Source organism: Hirundo rustica, chromosome 6 (assembly GCF_015227805.2).
Source record: "Hirundo rustica isolate bHirRus1 chromosome 6, bHirRus1.pri.v3, whole genome shotgun sequence".
NCBI lineage: Eukaryota > Metazoa > Chordata > Aves > Passeriformes > Hirundinidae > Hirundo > Hirundo rustica.
Window position 1 is genome coordinate 45,707,772 of NC_053455.1, and position 13,655 is coordinate 45,721,426.

Below are 13,655 nucleotides of genomic sequence, written 5' to 3' on the forward strand. Positions count from 1 at the left end.
TCATTTCCCATCAAATCCTGCTAGGGAGGAGATGTTTCACAGAGAAATTGAAGAGAAAACCAGTAATTTACCATTCAGAAACTGGCTTTTCCTTCACAGGAACTGGTTTGGAGAGTTTATTTTTTCACTATTTAAACAAAACAAGGGCATATGCCACTAGTGTATGGACTGGCACAATGCTTCGCTCCCATCACTCACTGTGCTAGAGGAGTGTTTAGGGATGAATCCTGGGCATTTTGGGCTTAATCTTCCTTGGTTCTGTCTGCTTTCTCTGTGGAAGTGCAGCCTGGATGGATGGTAAGGAAGTGATAACTTTGGAGTTGCTTTGCATATTTTTGGAAAAGACACAGTACTGACTGCTGAAGAGCAGTTGGCAGAGAAGGTATAGTTTTCAAGCTAAACCTGGAGTTGGAATACCTATGTGGAACATAGGGTGTGAGGTTGTAAATACAAACACTGCTGATTTCTTGACAAACTGAAAATTCAGGAACTTGAATGGCACTGTTGGCACAAGAATGAGACAACGTGATCTAGTTGTGCATACACTTAGGCTGGAAATTGGACACCTCTGAATATCTCAGAGGAGCAATTCTGCCATAACCTGTCTGTATACAGAGTGAAAAAAGGGTAGGTAGTGTGAAAAACAAGGATTGACTAAATAATAGAAGCAACCACACTGTTTACCGGGAAGACAGCATCTGTCTGTTTCATTCCTTGGGCTGTTTCACTGCTTTAAATTCCTGTTTAATATTACCCTTGAACTAGCAATAAAGATAAGAGCCTGTTGCAGGGTGCATGAGGAGTGCCTGCACTGTAAGGCCTGTTAAATTTGTTACCTCTGCACCTGCCATTGCCTGAGGAGTGCAGAGACCAAAAACTACACTCTGTGCTTTCTGATGAATTTACATGAACAAGAATACTGGTCCTTTCATTCTGTCTGCCATTAAAATTTAATTATCAAATTATAAGCTGCCTGCTGGGACAGGCAGTGAGAAACATACCTGAAAATGCCTCTTCTGGCATGTTCTAGAAAACAGTTTTTCTAGTATACTGTGTGTACTACTTGCTTACTTTCTTTGCCCCTTTCTGGTCAACCCTCTTGGATCAGATGCTGATACCTGTTTAAGGAAAGAAATCTTATTTATTCAATACATGCTGTAGTTTGGTAACAGTATAACCTCTTTTTCATTCCTGTGCAAGACTGGTGCTGCCAAAAGCTCACGCAGCGCAGGCAGGGAGGGATGCTGCACCAGGAATTTGACTCGGGACCTACTCTGCCACCATGTTTGTCTCACAGGTGACGTCCAGTACAGCTTTTGGCACACAACCCTGGCCCGGCCATCCGGCCAGAGGTGCTCCGGTCCTCTGAGGCTGGATGGAGGGAGGGTGGGGTTCCCTGGCAGAAGTCGGGGAGGTGGGAGCGACACCAGAGGAGGAAACGAAAGCGGGAGGTGAGCTCCTGGTGGATCCAGCTGGTGCCGCGCTGCGGGGTCATGGCGCAGCCCAGAGCCTGTGAGCAGCTGCCCTGGCTCTTCACTGCTCTGGCTCACTTGTGGTGGGAGTTCTTTGGCTTGTCCCTGAGGGAGTGACTGGGCATTTGGGAGAGGGTGAAGGCTTGCTTTCCTGCTGGGCTTGGAGCATGTCCCACATTTCCATGGTGATGCTGAGAAATGATGATGAGTCAGTCCTGAGCAGGGTGCATTGCATAAGGGGATGCCAGGCTTGGCATCGTGGGAGGAAGTGAAACGAGGGAGAGGAAAGCAAATCTAACCATGTTTTGCTCTGGTATCGTGTGATTCCCATCCTGCTGGTGCTCTCCTCACCTGCAAATATCTCTTCTCTAAACATCCTCTGTTTGGGGACATTCTCAGCCACCACTGAGTCCCTGCCTGTGTGCCCTGTCCTTTGGGGAACCCCACCGTGCCTGTGTTATTTCCCCAGTCTCCCAGAGCTGGGAGCATCCCTGCGGGGAATCGCAGCCTCATCTGGAGGGGGAAGGATGTGAAAGAGGAAGTGTCTGAACTCACTGACCCTGGCCTCAGTCCATCCCCATAGCTGTGGTCAAGAGCTGCGAGGGGGCTGGCCGAGTTATTTGGGGAGCAGCTGTCCTGACATCGGCTCTGCCCCCGCAGCCCACTGCTGGGGTTAGAAAACTCCCGGTTTTGGGGTAGGTGCATCTGTGGCTGGAGCTCTTGCAGGGCTCAAAGCATGAGAGCAAATCTGTTGATGCGACAGTTGGGCTGCGTGTCAACATCTGGCGGGAACTGTTCCTGCATCTTCAGTCCCAGCCAAGATCCTCAGCTTCAGTTCCTCTCTTGGAACAGGAAGACACAGGAGCTGCTGTCAGTAACTGTGGTTGCACTGTTCAACCAGCTCCTCGGCTTTTCCTTGCTGGCCAAAATTATCCCAAAGTCATGCAAAAAAAAAAAAAAAAAAAAAATAGAAAAAACGGTCTGCAATTCCAAAGGGTCAAAGTCTCTTTTAACCATCTTCCCTGTCCCATGTGTCCAGGTCAGGAGCAGGAGGACAGACTGTATGAAGTGAATCTCTCTACCCAGAGGCTGCATGTGTTCCCTCCCACAGTCCTGAGCAATTCCATGCTGGAGAGCCTTGACCTCGACAGGAACAATCTCGGGAGCATCACCGGCGTTTCTAAGCTTTGCAACCTCAAGAAGCTGATCCTGTCCAAGAATCAGTTTGTGGACTTTCCCAATGAAATCCTGGTCTGTTTGGAGAGGCTTGAGCTGAATCAGAATCAAATCTGGATCATCCTGGAGAGGATTTTCTCCCATGTCCTCAGACATAAACACCTGTGGCTGGGCAACAACCATCTCTGTGCCCTCCCCAGGGAGATGGCAGCTTGTCAAGGCAGCCCACAGTACCTCAACATCCCTGACAACCTGTTCAACCTGTGCAGCCTGTCCTGCAGCTGGCACACTTACAGAGTTCCGTGTGCAGAATAATGCCCTTCGCCAGCTCCCCAAGGAGTTCTTCCAGGGACAATCCATGAAAATGTTTAAGGCCACCCCTTAATGTTTAAGGGAACCCCTCTGGGAGCCACCCAGTGAAGTGTGTGCTGGTGGCATTCAGCAGATCTGAAATTACTTCAACCAACTTCAGCATGGTTTGGGGCAGGAGGACAAGAGGACAAGAACATGTTCCTGGGGCCCCACTGGTGGGGAAGTCCAGCATCTGCAGAAGCCTGAAGCAAGGGCAATCCAAACTGGTGCCCTAGGGAGAGCCAACAGTTGGAGAGACATCAGTGAGTTCCAGATTGAGGACTTCACATTTCTCTTCTGGGACTTTTCTGGCCAGCTGGAATGCTACATGACTCACCACGTGCTCATCACCCCACCGGCACTCATCATCAATTTTCACAGGTGAGTACTGAGCTGGTTTGGATTCCAGGTAGAGTGGGGAAACTAAAAAGGAGCTGCTTATCACTGCACAAACTCACACCATTTCCATTGGACCGTGACTCCCGGTCTCACCATTGACACAGCTGGCTCTCCCCCTTTTTGCAAATCAACCTTTTAGTCCACCAGCTCTGTCATCACCTTGCCAAAGGCCTCTGTTTGGAGGGGTCGAATAAGCATCAACTCCTTTTGTGACAACTGAGCTTCATCTAAATGGACTTGGTTTCTGTCATCCCTCCTGTCTCCTGTGGTGTTCCCTGAACGTGGAGGGAGCATCTGGCTTGGGTTTGGTGCTACAGAGGGATGCTCTCATCCACAGCAGGGTTTCACCCACATCAGCTTCTGAGATCCGAGCTCTTGTCCAGTGAGCTCCTGTGACAGCATAGAGTGTGTGGTCAGGCCTGTACTGGTGGAAGTTGGCTGGAGATCCAGAGGGTGAGATGTGAATTTGGGATTTTCTTTTTCTCCCTCTCCGTGTACCAAACTAACAACAGAACTTTAAAGGAGCTCATTGGTTTCTGGATCAACAACCTGTCCATGTGAGTCCCAAACTCAGTGGTGCTTCCTGTGGGCACCCATGTGGACTGCTGCCAGGAGCAGGAGGTAGCAGAGATGACACATGACACCATGGCCAGGATTACAGCCATGCTGGCAGAGAGAAAAAGCCCCCTCTCTCACTTCATCGACAGCCTGGAGGGAAGTGAGGAGCCCAGGTTTTACGTGGACCAGTGGGATGGGCTGAAGGAGATGGAGAGCTGCACATTAACCATAGGGCTGAGCTTATCCTGGGTTCTGGCTGGCTGAGGTCACCCTGCTGTCTCTGGTAGCCCAGTGTGCTACTGGCTAAGGTGACCTGGTGCCAATGCATCAGGCCACTACTGCAGCCCCTCCCTAGGCTGGGGTGGACATGGAAACCCCTGGCTGTGACCTGCAGGGGCCTTGTCCCTGGTAGGTGATGGACATCTCCTCCTGTGGATTGTAACAAGTTCCTGAGGAGGAGTGCGAGGGGTCATTTGCCATCACCAGGTGATTTTCAGGAGCTGCTGCAGAAGAGAGATGTGAAGGAAGTGCCCTCTGAAGCTGAGACGGTGATGTGTCTCACCCTCATGGGCATTAGGCCCTTGCTTTACCTCACAGGCTAGAAAACTCTTCTGGATGTGCTTTTGCCAGGTGTGTGTGCTGCCTCTTTTCCAGACCTTAAACTTAGTTGCTGTCAACTGCACAGATCACCGTGACATCAAAAAGCTCAAGGCCACCATTTTGAAGCATGTGAAGGATGAGGAGCTCTTCCCTGAGGCTGTCCGAGTGCTGCCGCCCGCGCACAGGCGGACGGGAGCTGCCATGGTGGGTATTGCACAGAGCGAGGAGATGGCAGACCACGGTCTGTCACCCCTGCCTTTCTGAGAGGAGCTTCTGTCCCGTGCCTGGGACAGGTTCTCTCAGTGCTTTCCTGAGCTGGGGATGGGCTCTCCAGTGCTGGCTGCGCCTTCTGGCCCTGTTTGTGTGGCGGTGGGGTCGCTGCTGAGGACCGTGCAGGGTTAATGCTGAGCGCGCCTGAGCAGGGCACGCTGTCCGGTATCTTGCTTTCCAGTGATGATTTTCTTTCTCCCCTTTTTCCTGTACAAGAAATTAAAAGCATCTTGCAGGAAGGAGCCCCACAGCTTGAATGCAACTGTGTGGTTTTCAAATCTACATCCTGCTAACTTTATTTAATGGTCCCTACCCTTCCCTAGACCCTTTTTCCATGTGTCCTGTGACTTGGCAGGACTAGCAGGCAGCTCCAGCGCCTTGCTTATATACCTAAAGCAGGTATGAACGCCACCAGTTCCCAGTGACATCTCTGGCCACTGTAGGATTAGAGAACGAGGAGCAGATGTTTTTCTTTTGTGGAGATAAGCCAGATTTTGTTGCCTGTCTTTCTGCATTGCTGAATGCCAGTCTGAGTTTAAGTGGCAATCTGAGGTTCTCTGGCTGGAAACAAACCTGCTTCCTCGAACAATAATAACCCCCCTTTGCCCAGTACTAGCCTCGTTTTTCAGAAAGTCCTGGCAGGCTGTTGCCACTGCTGAGGCGAGGCAGGACCGTGGGAGCTTCAGGGTGGCGGGTGCACAGCTGAGGAGAGGCAGAACATTTTTGGTCACAGTCACCAAGCATCACTCAGATCCCAGCTACTTCCCCAGGGATGGCATAGGTGATGTGGGATGCTGCTGGTGTTTGTTGGCTCTCTGAAGCATCCGCCTTGGAATGCTGCGTCTGAGAGATGCGTGCTGAGCTCCTGCATGTCCTTCTAGGCAAGATGAACCTCCAGTACATACCCAGCAAACTCTCACAGCGAGAGCACCTGGCTGGCCTGAGCAGAGAGCTGCTCCAGGACATCCTGCGTTGGGCTCGTTGTGTGGCATGAGGAAATCAGGCACTTGGAAAGCACCATCTTTCTCCTGCCTACATTTTTAATAACGATATTCAAGGTGAGTGTGGGGATCAGGACCATCTCTGTAGAGCCCAAGCTCTGCCGCTTTGCTGGGCTCCCCTCACTGCCACCTCATCTCTCCTCTTCCCATGCAGCTCCTGGTGTGGCACCACCTCATCCAGCAGCTCCAGAGCATCTCCATGGAGACGCTGGTCGGGGAACATGCCACCATCAGAGACAGAGCCAACTGGGTGTGGACCTTCGGGTCAAAGGCAACGCTGTGCCACCAGGCTGTGCGTGCCCTGGTGAAGCACCCGCTCCGTTCAGAAGGCATGTGGCATGGCTTTGAGGAAATCATGGGACACAGGCCTCACGGAGGAAGAGGGAAGCTCTTCAGCCTCCTGGAGCACTCTGGGCTCTGCCTGGAGGTGAAGCACACTGAAGCACTCAACCTGCAGGCCAGGGGGTTTTTGTGCCTGGGAAGCTGTGGGAGACAACACAGAGCCAAAGCGAGTCCTGGCACTTGTTCCCAACCTATGTGAACCAGACAGAAGTGTCTGAGGTGTGGGGAGATCACCCCAAGGACCTCCACATCTATGCCTGCTTCTCACCCAAGATACCTGAGGGCTTCTTCCAGAGGCAAGCACTGGTTTCCGGCCATCCATGAGGTTGTGGGATTGAGTTTGCTCGGTCCAGTGCCAGGATGACTCTCAGCAAGCCCCTGGCTGTGGAGACTGTATCTGCTGAGGCCTGAGGCTGGGAGTCAAGATACCAGGGTGCCACACACGTGCGGGGCCCTGGGTGAACCCCTTGTGATGCTCACTGCCTGGATGTGAGCAAAGGCCACGCTCCTGCTGGTTCACCTTTCCTCTGGGGGGTGTTTGGCTAATCTGTGCCCATCCAGGCAGGCAGAGGTCTCACAGTCTCACCCAAGAATGTTCTAGTTTCTATGGGTGTTGGAACTGTACCAGTTTTTGGAACGCCTCCCAGTTTTCTGGACTTGTGTCTAGAGTTTTATCTGAGGGTGTTGTGGTTAAACCCCAAGCAGCGACCAAACACCACAGAGCCACTCGCTCGCTCACAATCAGAAAAGTGAGGAAATTCATGGGTTAGGATAAAGACAGTTTAATAGTTGAAATAAATTATAATAATAACAGTAATAGCGATAATAATATTGTAATGAAAAGGAAATCAGCAAAGAGAGAAATAAAACCCAAGAAGAACGGTTGATGCAATTAAAAACAATTGCTCAGCACTAACCGACTCATGCCCAGCCTGTTCCCAAGCAATGGTCCTCCAGCCAGCTCTCCCCCAGGTTTACACACTGAGTGTGATGCCACTGGGTATGGGATAACCCTTTGGTCATTTGGGGTCAGCTGTCCTGGCTGTCCCCTCCCAGCTTCTTGTGCACTCCCAGGCCCCTCACCAGCAGAGCAACCTGAGAACCTGAAAAGTCCTTGACTTGATGTAATCCCTGCTCAGCAGCAACTAAAACATCCACGTCATTCTCATCCTAAATCCAAAGCACAGCACTGTACCAGCTACCAGGAAGAAAATGAACTCCATCCCAGACAAAACCAGGACAAGATGGCCAACTCTTGGATCTCTTGGTTTAAGAGGCTGCTCCTGCTGCTTGAGCTTTAAGTAGGGGAAGGGCCTCATTTGGTGTCTGTTCTTACTGAAACTTGGTTCATATTTTCAAATCCACCTGGTGCCACGCTTTCTCAAGCATTAGGGATAAGCTAGGAGAAAAGTGGTGAAATCCATGGACAATCTCCTTTCAGGTTTCTGGCGAAAGCTTGCTCCTCCTGTTCCAGGCACTGGATGCCCAAGGTGACCGGCCTGCTTGTATGCAACAGCAAACTTTTGCAGATCAAAGAGAATAACCAGAGGGCCTACAGCTACCTGGAGCTCTGCTGCAGGAAGCCATCAGAAAGGACAGGGAAGATCCATATTTTATGACTCCCAACCCCATGTCTCTCCTTAGCTCTGCCAATGCCACCTCCAGCCCTATGGGAAGTGTTCCAAGAAGCCTCTGCCACGTGTCCTGGCCTGGCCTGGATCCACCAGCAGTCCACTTAAAGGTTTCCCATTTCTCCATGCAATTCTGTTCAGGACTCCTCTAAAGGTATCACATGAAAGTGGAAAGTCAAGTTTTCATTCTTGTCATGGAGCAAATGGGTTGTCCTTTCCCAGAAGGCCCCAGCAGAGTAGTCTAAGGCTGGGTCTTCAAGTGATAAGCAAAAAGGCCACCCAAGTTGGGGAGCTCTTCCAACATATCATTAGATTCCTTATGGAGGTTTGGTTGACTGGAGAAATGGAGTTGGTCTGACAGCTGAGGCTGTGGGCTGGAAGTGATTTGTGGGTCACAACAGAATCTCCTGGGCTGCTGTGGCTGGGGGCTGTAAGAAAACAAGACATTCTCTTTTTGCCTGGAAGGGTTCCAGTTTGCCTGGGACTTCCTCGTGGCAGTTGCGCTCATCATCCGGAAGCTCGCTGAGGAGTGGCTGGGGCTGCACGTGTGTGGACTCCCTGCAGAATATCCAGCTGTCCCACGGGGTTCCTCTGGCCGGACGTACACGCTGTGCCCTCCGAGCAAGGGCGGGACCGGGGTGGTCACTACTGCAATCCTGGTGTGGCCGGGCAGCTTCTAAAAGCCGCGTGGAATTAGTCATGAAACTCACCAGGCACTACAGTGCCCTTCTCCCGACCATGGCAGCTCGTGTCCCAGGTGGTGTTAGCACTCACTGCTGTGGGAAACTGGAGCATGGAGGGAAGGGTGAAGAAGCTGAGGCTCTGGGGCTCAGGCACATAATGTTCCCTCTGGACATGTGCCCCCAGGTCCCTGTGTCATGAAGAGTTGAAGGTGTTCAGGCACCTGGGAGGGCAGCAGCTGTCCCACCAACCTCAGGGTGGGAAGAGCAAGCCTCTTCCATTGCTTGGTATCATATTCCATGGGAAGTGCTGAGGGCAGCTCCTGCTCCTTCTTTCCTGGGCTTTTTCCTCCACAGGACAAAGGAAGATGTTAAAACCTGCCGGATGCGTGGGCACCGTTTCGGTGCAGAGCTGTTCCTGCCCAAAGGTGAGCCGAGTTTGTGCTGCAACTGTGCTCAGGGGAAAGAGGGCTGGGAGTTTCATGGAGCTGAGGTGCTAAGGGTGACCCATTCCCGCAGTACCCAGGCCACTGGAGGAGCCCCCAGCACAGCCCTCTGCTCACTATCACGTGACAAGCTACGGGAGCACCACCTTTGGGCCCAGCAGCGTCCAGGTCACTTGGCAGGTAAGGACACTGCTGCCTCCCCTTGCCCAGGGACCAACAGGGATGGGCAGGCTCCTGAAATGAGGGGGTGCGGTTGCTTGCAGCCTGGGGAGGGAACACCCCATCTTCAGGCAGCCCTCTGGTTTCCACACCCCTCCCGGAGATACCAGCCCCTCCGCACCTCTGAGCTGGCGGTCTGATGTTTCGTGTTGTAGTTACTGCCTTATTTTTCCAGAACATCTCCAGTGAGTAAGTCTGGGCCAGTGCTCAACGAAGAATTTTGTTTAGCCCAAGCCAAGCTGTCCTCAACACATTCTGCTTGCAAGTCATGTTTGTAGCCTTAATGCATGAAAATAAATGCATTGATAAATGCATCTCTTCACCCTGGAAGCCATCTCATCTACTCAAATTTAAGGGGAAGAAGGCACTGATAAAGCTGATACCAGCCTGCCCCTGCCAGCAGGGACGTTGCTGAGACAAGGCTGGGCACAGACCCCCATGGTTTTGGGGATAGAAGAGGGTGGTAAAGATTTTAGACTGATAATAGAGGCAGATACCCAGGCAACAGCAGCAAGAGAGAACTACGTTTCCTTACATATATGTATTTTACCTTGGAAAAAATTAAGAAAATAAATCTGTAAATTACCCACTCCACAAAAACACATGCTAGAAGCTGACAGAGGCGAAAAGCAGTGTGTGAGCTCCAGGACTGGTCAGGGAAGCTGTCCTTGGGCTGGGGGGTGCTGGTTTGCAGAGCCTGGGATGCCCCGTGGTCCCGCTGCCTGTGCCATGGGGAGCAGGGCAGGTGGGCTCAGCCCAGCTGCATGTTGTACTGCTCGATGAGCTCCATGAGGTCGAAGGAGTTGGAGAGCTGCAGGCTGATGGTGTGGCTGTCGAGGGAGGAGGCTCCCTCCTGCAGCACCTGCTCGTAGTAGTACTCACAGAACTTGGGCACCAGCTGCAGGGGCAAAACATCGGGGTTAGAGGCAGCTGCCTGATATGGCTGCAACAACCTGCATGGCCCTGTCCTGGAGTGCAGGGAGGAGATGTCCGTGGCACCCTTTGTCTCCTCCAACCCCTGAGGGTCCCTGGCTTTGGGCAGCTGCCTTCTGCATCATCCCGCCCAGATGCTGAGTGTCCTCTGGCTCACCCTGGTCCCATGTTTTTCCTGGTCCCCAAGGGCTCCCTCCCTGGTCATGCAGCCCCACATGCCTCCAAGGGTACCCCTCCCCTATCACTCAACTCCCCCACCTCTCTCAGCCCCCACAGTACCCTCTCCTAGGGTATCCAGATGTCCATCTGCCCCAGATCCTGAGGGCTCCCAAATTCCCATTCCACTACACGCCGACAGCCTCCCTTCTTGGGCACTCAAGCACTCACCTTCCCTGGCCCCTGAGGATCTCTCTGCCCAGTCCCTGAAGAAACTCCATCACCTAGGAGTCCCCATCCCTGGGCACCCAGAATCCCACCTGTCTCAGTCACCAAGGGTCCCTCTTGAGGCACCCAGAGCCTCCATCTCCCACCCAACTCAATCTCAGGGGTCCCTCTCCTCAGTCACCCAGAGTCCCAGCTTCCCTGGCTTCCATGAGTCACTACCCTTCCCTGAGCAGCGGTGGGATAGTGGTGGGTTTTGGCTACTGCACCTTGACCAGGATGAGCTTGGACTCCTTAGGCTTGGCCTTGGAGAAGGCCTGCCCAAAGCAGAGGTAGATGGTGAAGTCAGGGGATCGCCGCCTTTGGCCGTTGCGGAAGTCCCTCAGCTCTGTGAGGCAAAACAGGGCTCAGTTTTGGGGTGAGCCTGGGGGAACAGAGGGGCTGGGGGGGTTTGGATGCTCGTAACATCCTGGGGCTGGCTCCCATGAGCCCCAAACCAGGCTGGGCGGGAAACAACACACAGGGAACTACGTGGCACCGCTACCCACCTGTGCAAAACTCATTGAAGTCAAAGATGGGCGTTTCCTGGTCCCGGCAGAGCAGGTTGGGTGGGGGCTCCTCGACCCCCTCGAGCTGCTGGGACAAGGCCCAGAACACCCTGCACTTCTCCCAGCGGGTGGCAAAGACCTTGTAGGCGCGTTGCTCCAGCTGCAGCCCCGCGATGCCCAGCAGCTCCTCGGTCATGCGCCGCTGCTTGCCGTCGGGCACGCTGGCGGGGCTGGGGAAGTGCACCACGTGCCAGGGGCACGGGCTCTCCGGCAGACTGGGGGGCTGGTACGTCAGCAGGCAGCGGCTGCTGCCGACCACCTCCCGGTGGAACTCCTTGCCCCGGTAGTAGATGGTGACGTCCAGGATGGAGACGATGCCATCTGCACCAGGAAGCGATCAGCAGCCGCATCCTCCAAACCCAAATGTTCCCCCTCGCCAAAGCGCTCCCCAAGCATATTTACCGTTAATAATTGCAATAATAATTTGCGGCTGTTAATAATGAATGACCCTCACCTGTGTTATCCAGCAGCAGCCGTGGCTGTGGCACGGGGCTGGCGGCAGGCACGAACAGGGCCACCTCTGCCGCGTACTGCACGGGGACCGTGCCCTCCGTCAGGTGGCACGGCGGTGCCATGACCCCTGCAGCGGGAGATGAGCGGCATCGGCATCGCCGCCCCAAGTGCGGCGGGCTGGGGGCTGCTTTGGCATGGGGTGCCCATGGCACCACCCCGGCCTCTTCCCACCCCCTTACGGCATTCCCACAGGCAGGGCCAGATCGCGCCCCACGGCACCCACCAGTCTCCTCAGGTGGCATGAGGCTCGTTGGCTGGTAGGTGTCCAAGGTGGGCTGCTCCACCGTGGGCACCCACTGTGCAAATGTCGTGGGATGGAAGCAGCCGTTTTGGCTGGAGTCTGCGTAAGGCTGGAGCAGGGTGTCCTGGTGGGGAGTGTTCCCTGCAGGGAAAGCACCTGTGGGATGGCAGTGGGGTCACCCACACAGGCAGTCACCAGCTCTGCATCCCGTGAGCAGAGCTGGTCTCACCTGTGGGCACCCAGGATGGGGTCAGCGAGTCAAGGTCGTGGGGAGAGATGTCACACTGCTGCAGCAGGTCCTCCAGAATTGACAGCTGTGTGGAGTCGGTGCTTCCTAAGGGGCAGCACAGTGGGTAGAATGTCATAGCCACAAAATCAGCCCCAGCTGAGCAAAGTGGATGTCCTCCCCCCCAAAAAAAGGTTGTGGGACTAGTGCTTACTTGGGACAGCAGTTGCTGAGGCCACATCTTGGGGGTGGAGCTCCAGCTGGAAAGGGAAGGAGAATGGGATCTGCTGTGGTTGCCAGGCACCCAGCCTCCCCCAGCCCACATTTTGGCCAGGTGCTGGGCTGCAGCTTAGGAGCAATGCTTGTGGAGTGGCAGCAGGGACTTCCCCCGGCCTGCTGTGCCCACCCAGCTACCTGTTGCTGCTGTTGTGGTGCCTGCTGCTGCTGTTGTGCTGCCTGCTGGTCCACCACAAGGTTCGGGATGCTGGAAGCTCCCTCCCTGCTGTGCTGGAGGTTGGCTGAAAGGAGAGCAGCAAGAACAGGAGGTCCTGAGATTGCCCACCTCACCCAGCACAGCCTCTCCATGGAACAAGGCTCACCTGAGACAATGGAGAAGACCTTGTGGGGGTCATCACCACACTTGGAATTGTCCTCTTCCAGCTTGAACATGTGGGTGCTGCTCAGGGCACAGCGGAAGTTGGTCTTCCACTTGGCTGGGTCCTCGGAGCCTTCTTCGTACCGCCTGCTCACCTTTGCCCAGGCCTGGGGGAGCAGGGAGGTGAGCGTGGGGTCCCTGGCTCCGTGAGCATGGAGGTTTCCAGGGATGACTGGTCTTCCTCTCCTTCCCAGCTCCCAGCTTGAAGGCCTCAGCTTGCTGCTGGTCACCACCCTATCCCACACACCTTGAAGAGCCTGAGGCTGCTGCTGGCGACCCCCACCCCGCCCACCTTGAGGATCTCCACGCCGCTGCTGGTGACACTCATCCCACCCACCTTGAAGACCTCCAGGTCACTGCTGGTGATGTCCTTCCTGGCGTTGTGCTTCCAGGGGACGCGGAAGGTGGTGCGCGCAGGGTCGATCCAGCGCAGCCCCGGGTAGCTCCCGCTGTTGATGGCGTTCAGCAGCCACTGTCCGAACCGCAGCTTCTGGGCCTCCCTGCGGGCGCGGGACCGTCACCGGGGGAACCGGGGCCACCCGGAGACGGCGACCCGCAGGTGCTGGGCGCCGCTTACCTCTCCTTCTCCGGCGCTGCCATGGTGCCGGGTCCGCAGAGCCCCCGTGCCGTGCCGCGCCGCGCCGGGCGGTGACCTGGCAGCGGGGGGCGGCCGCCTCCTGCCCGCTCCTTTATCGGTCTCCCGTTTTCCTGGAAATCACGTGTCCCTACCGAAAGTGAAAGTGCCGCCACTCCCGCGGTCGGGCGGTGTCGCCGCTCCCGGGAGCGCCCGTGGGATGCTCCGGGCCCGGGGATGCCGCTGCGAAGCCCCGCGCACCGCCTCCCCAGAAGAGCAGTAATTAAAATGAATTATAAATAATTATGAGTTACAAGACCGGACCTAGAGCTGAGCGTGGGACACCCGGAGCGCAGCGAGTGGGCCGCACCCGCTCCAG

The 13,655-nt window shown here is 54.7% G+C and overlaps 1 protein-coding gene and 1 pseudogene across 2 annotated transcripts; one reads left to right on the forward strand and one right to left on the reverse strand.

Moving 5' to 3' along the window:
• Positions 1–1,493: 1,493 nt before the first annotated feature.
• On the forward strand, positions 1,494–9,169 carry LOC120754217 (malignant fibrous histiocytoma-amplified sequence 1 homolog; annotated as a pseudogene).
• IRF7 (interferon regulatory factor 7) lies at positions 7,699–13,363 on the reverse strand. 2 transcript variants are annotated; one of them, XM_040068777.2, is made up of 11 exons: positions 13,280–13,363; positions 13,040–13,202; positions 12,647–12,809; positions 12,462–12,565; positions 12,262–12,307; positions 12,051–12,155; positions 11,804–11,962; positions 11,522–11,647; positions 11,008–11,388; positions 10,729–10,847; positions 7,699–10,043 (listed from the first exon to the last, which is right to left on the reverse strand). In XM_040068777.2, exons 1-11 carry the CDS (start codon positions 13,300–13,302, stop codon positions 9,897–9,899), a joined length of 1,536 nt encoding a protein of 511 aa, XP_039924711.1. In that variant the 5' UTR covers positions 13,303–13,363; the 3' UTR covers positions 7,699–9,896. The 2 variants fall into 2 exon arrangements, with proteins under 2 accessions (XP_039924711.1, XP_039924710.1); XM_040068776.2 differs by having other exon boundaries at positions 11,804–11,977.
• Between the last annotated feature and the right edge of the window lie 292 nt (positions 13,364–13,655).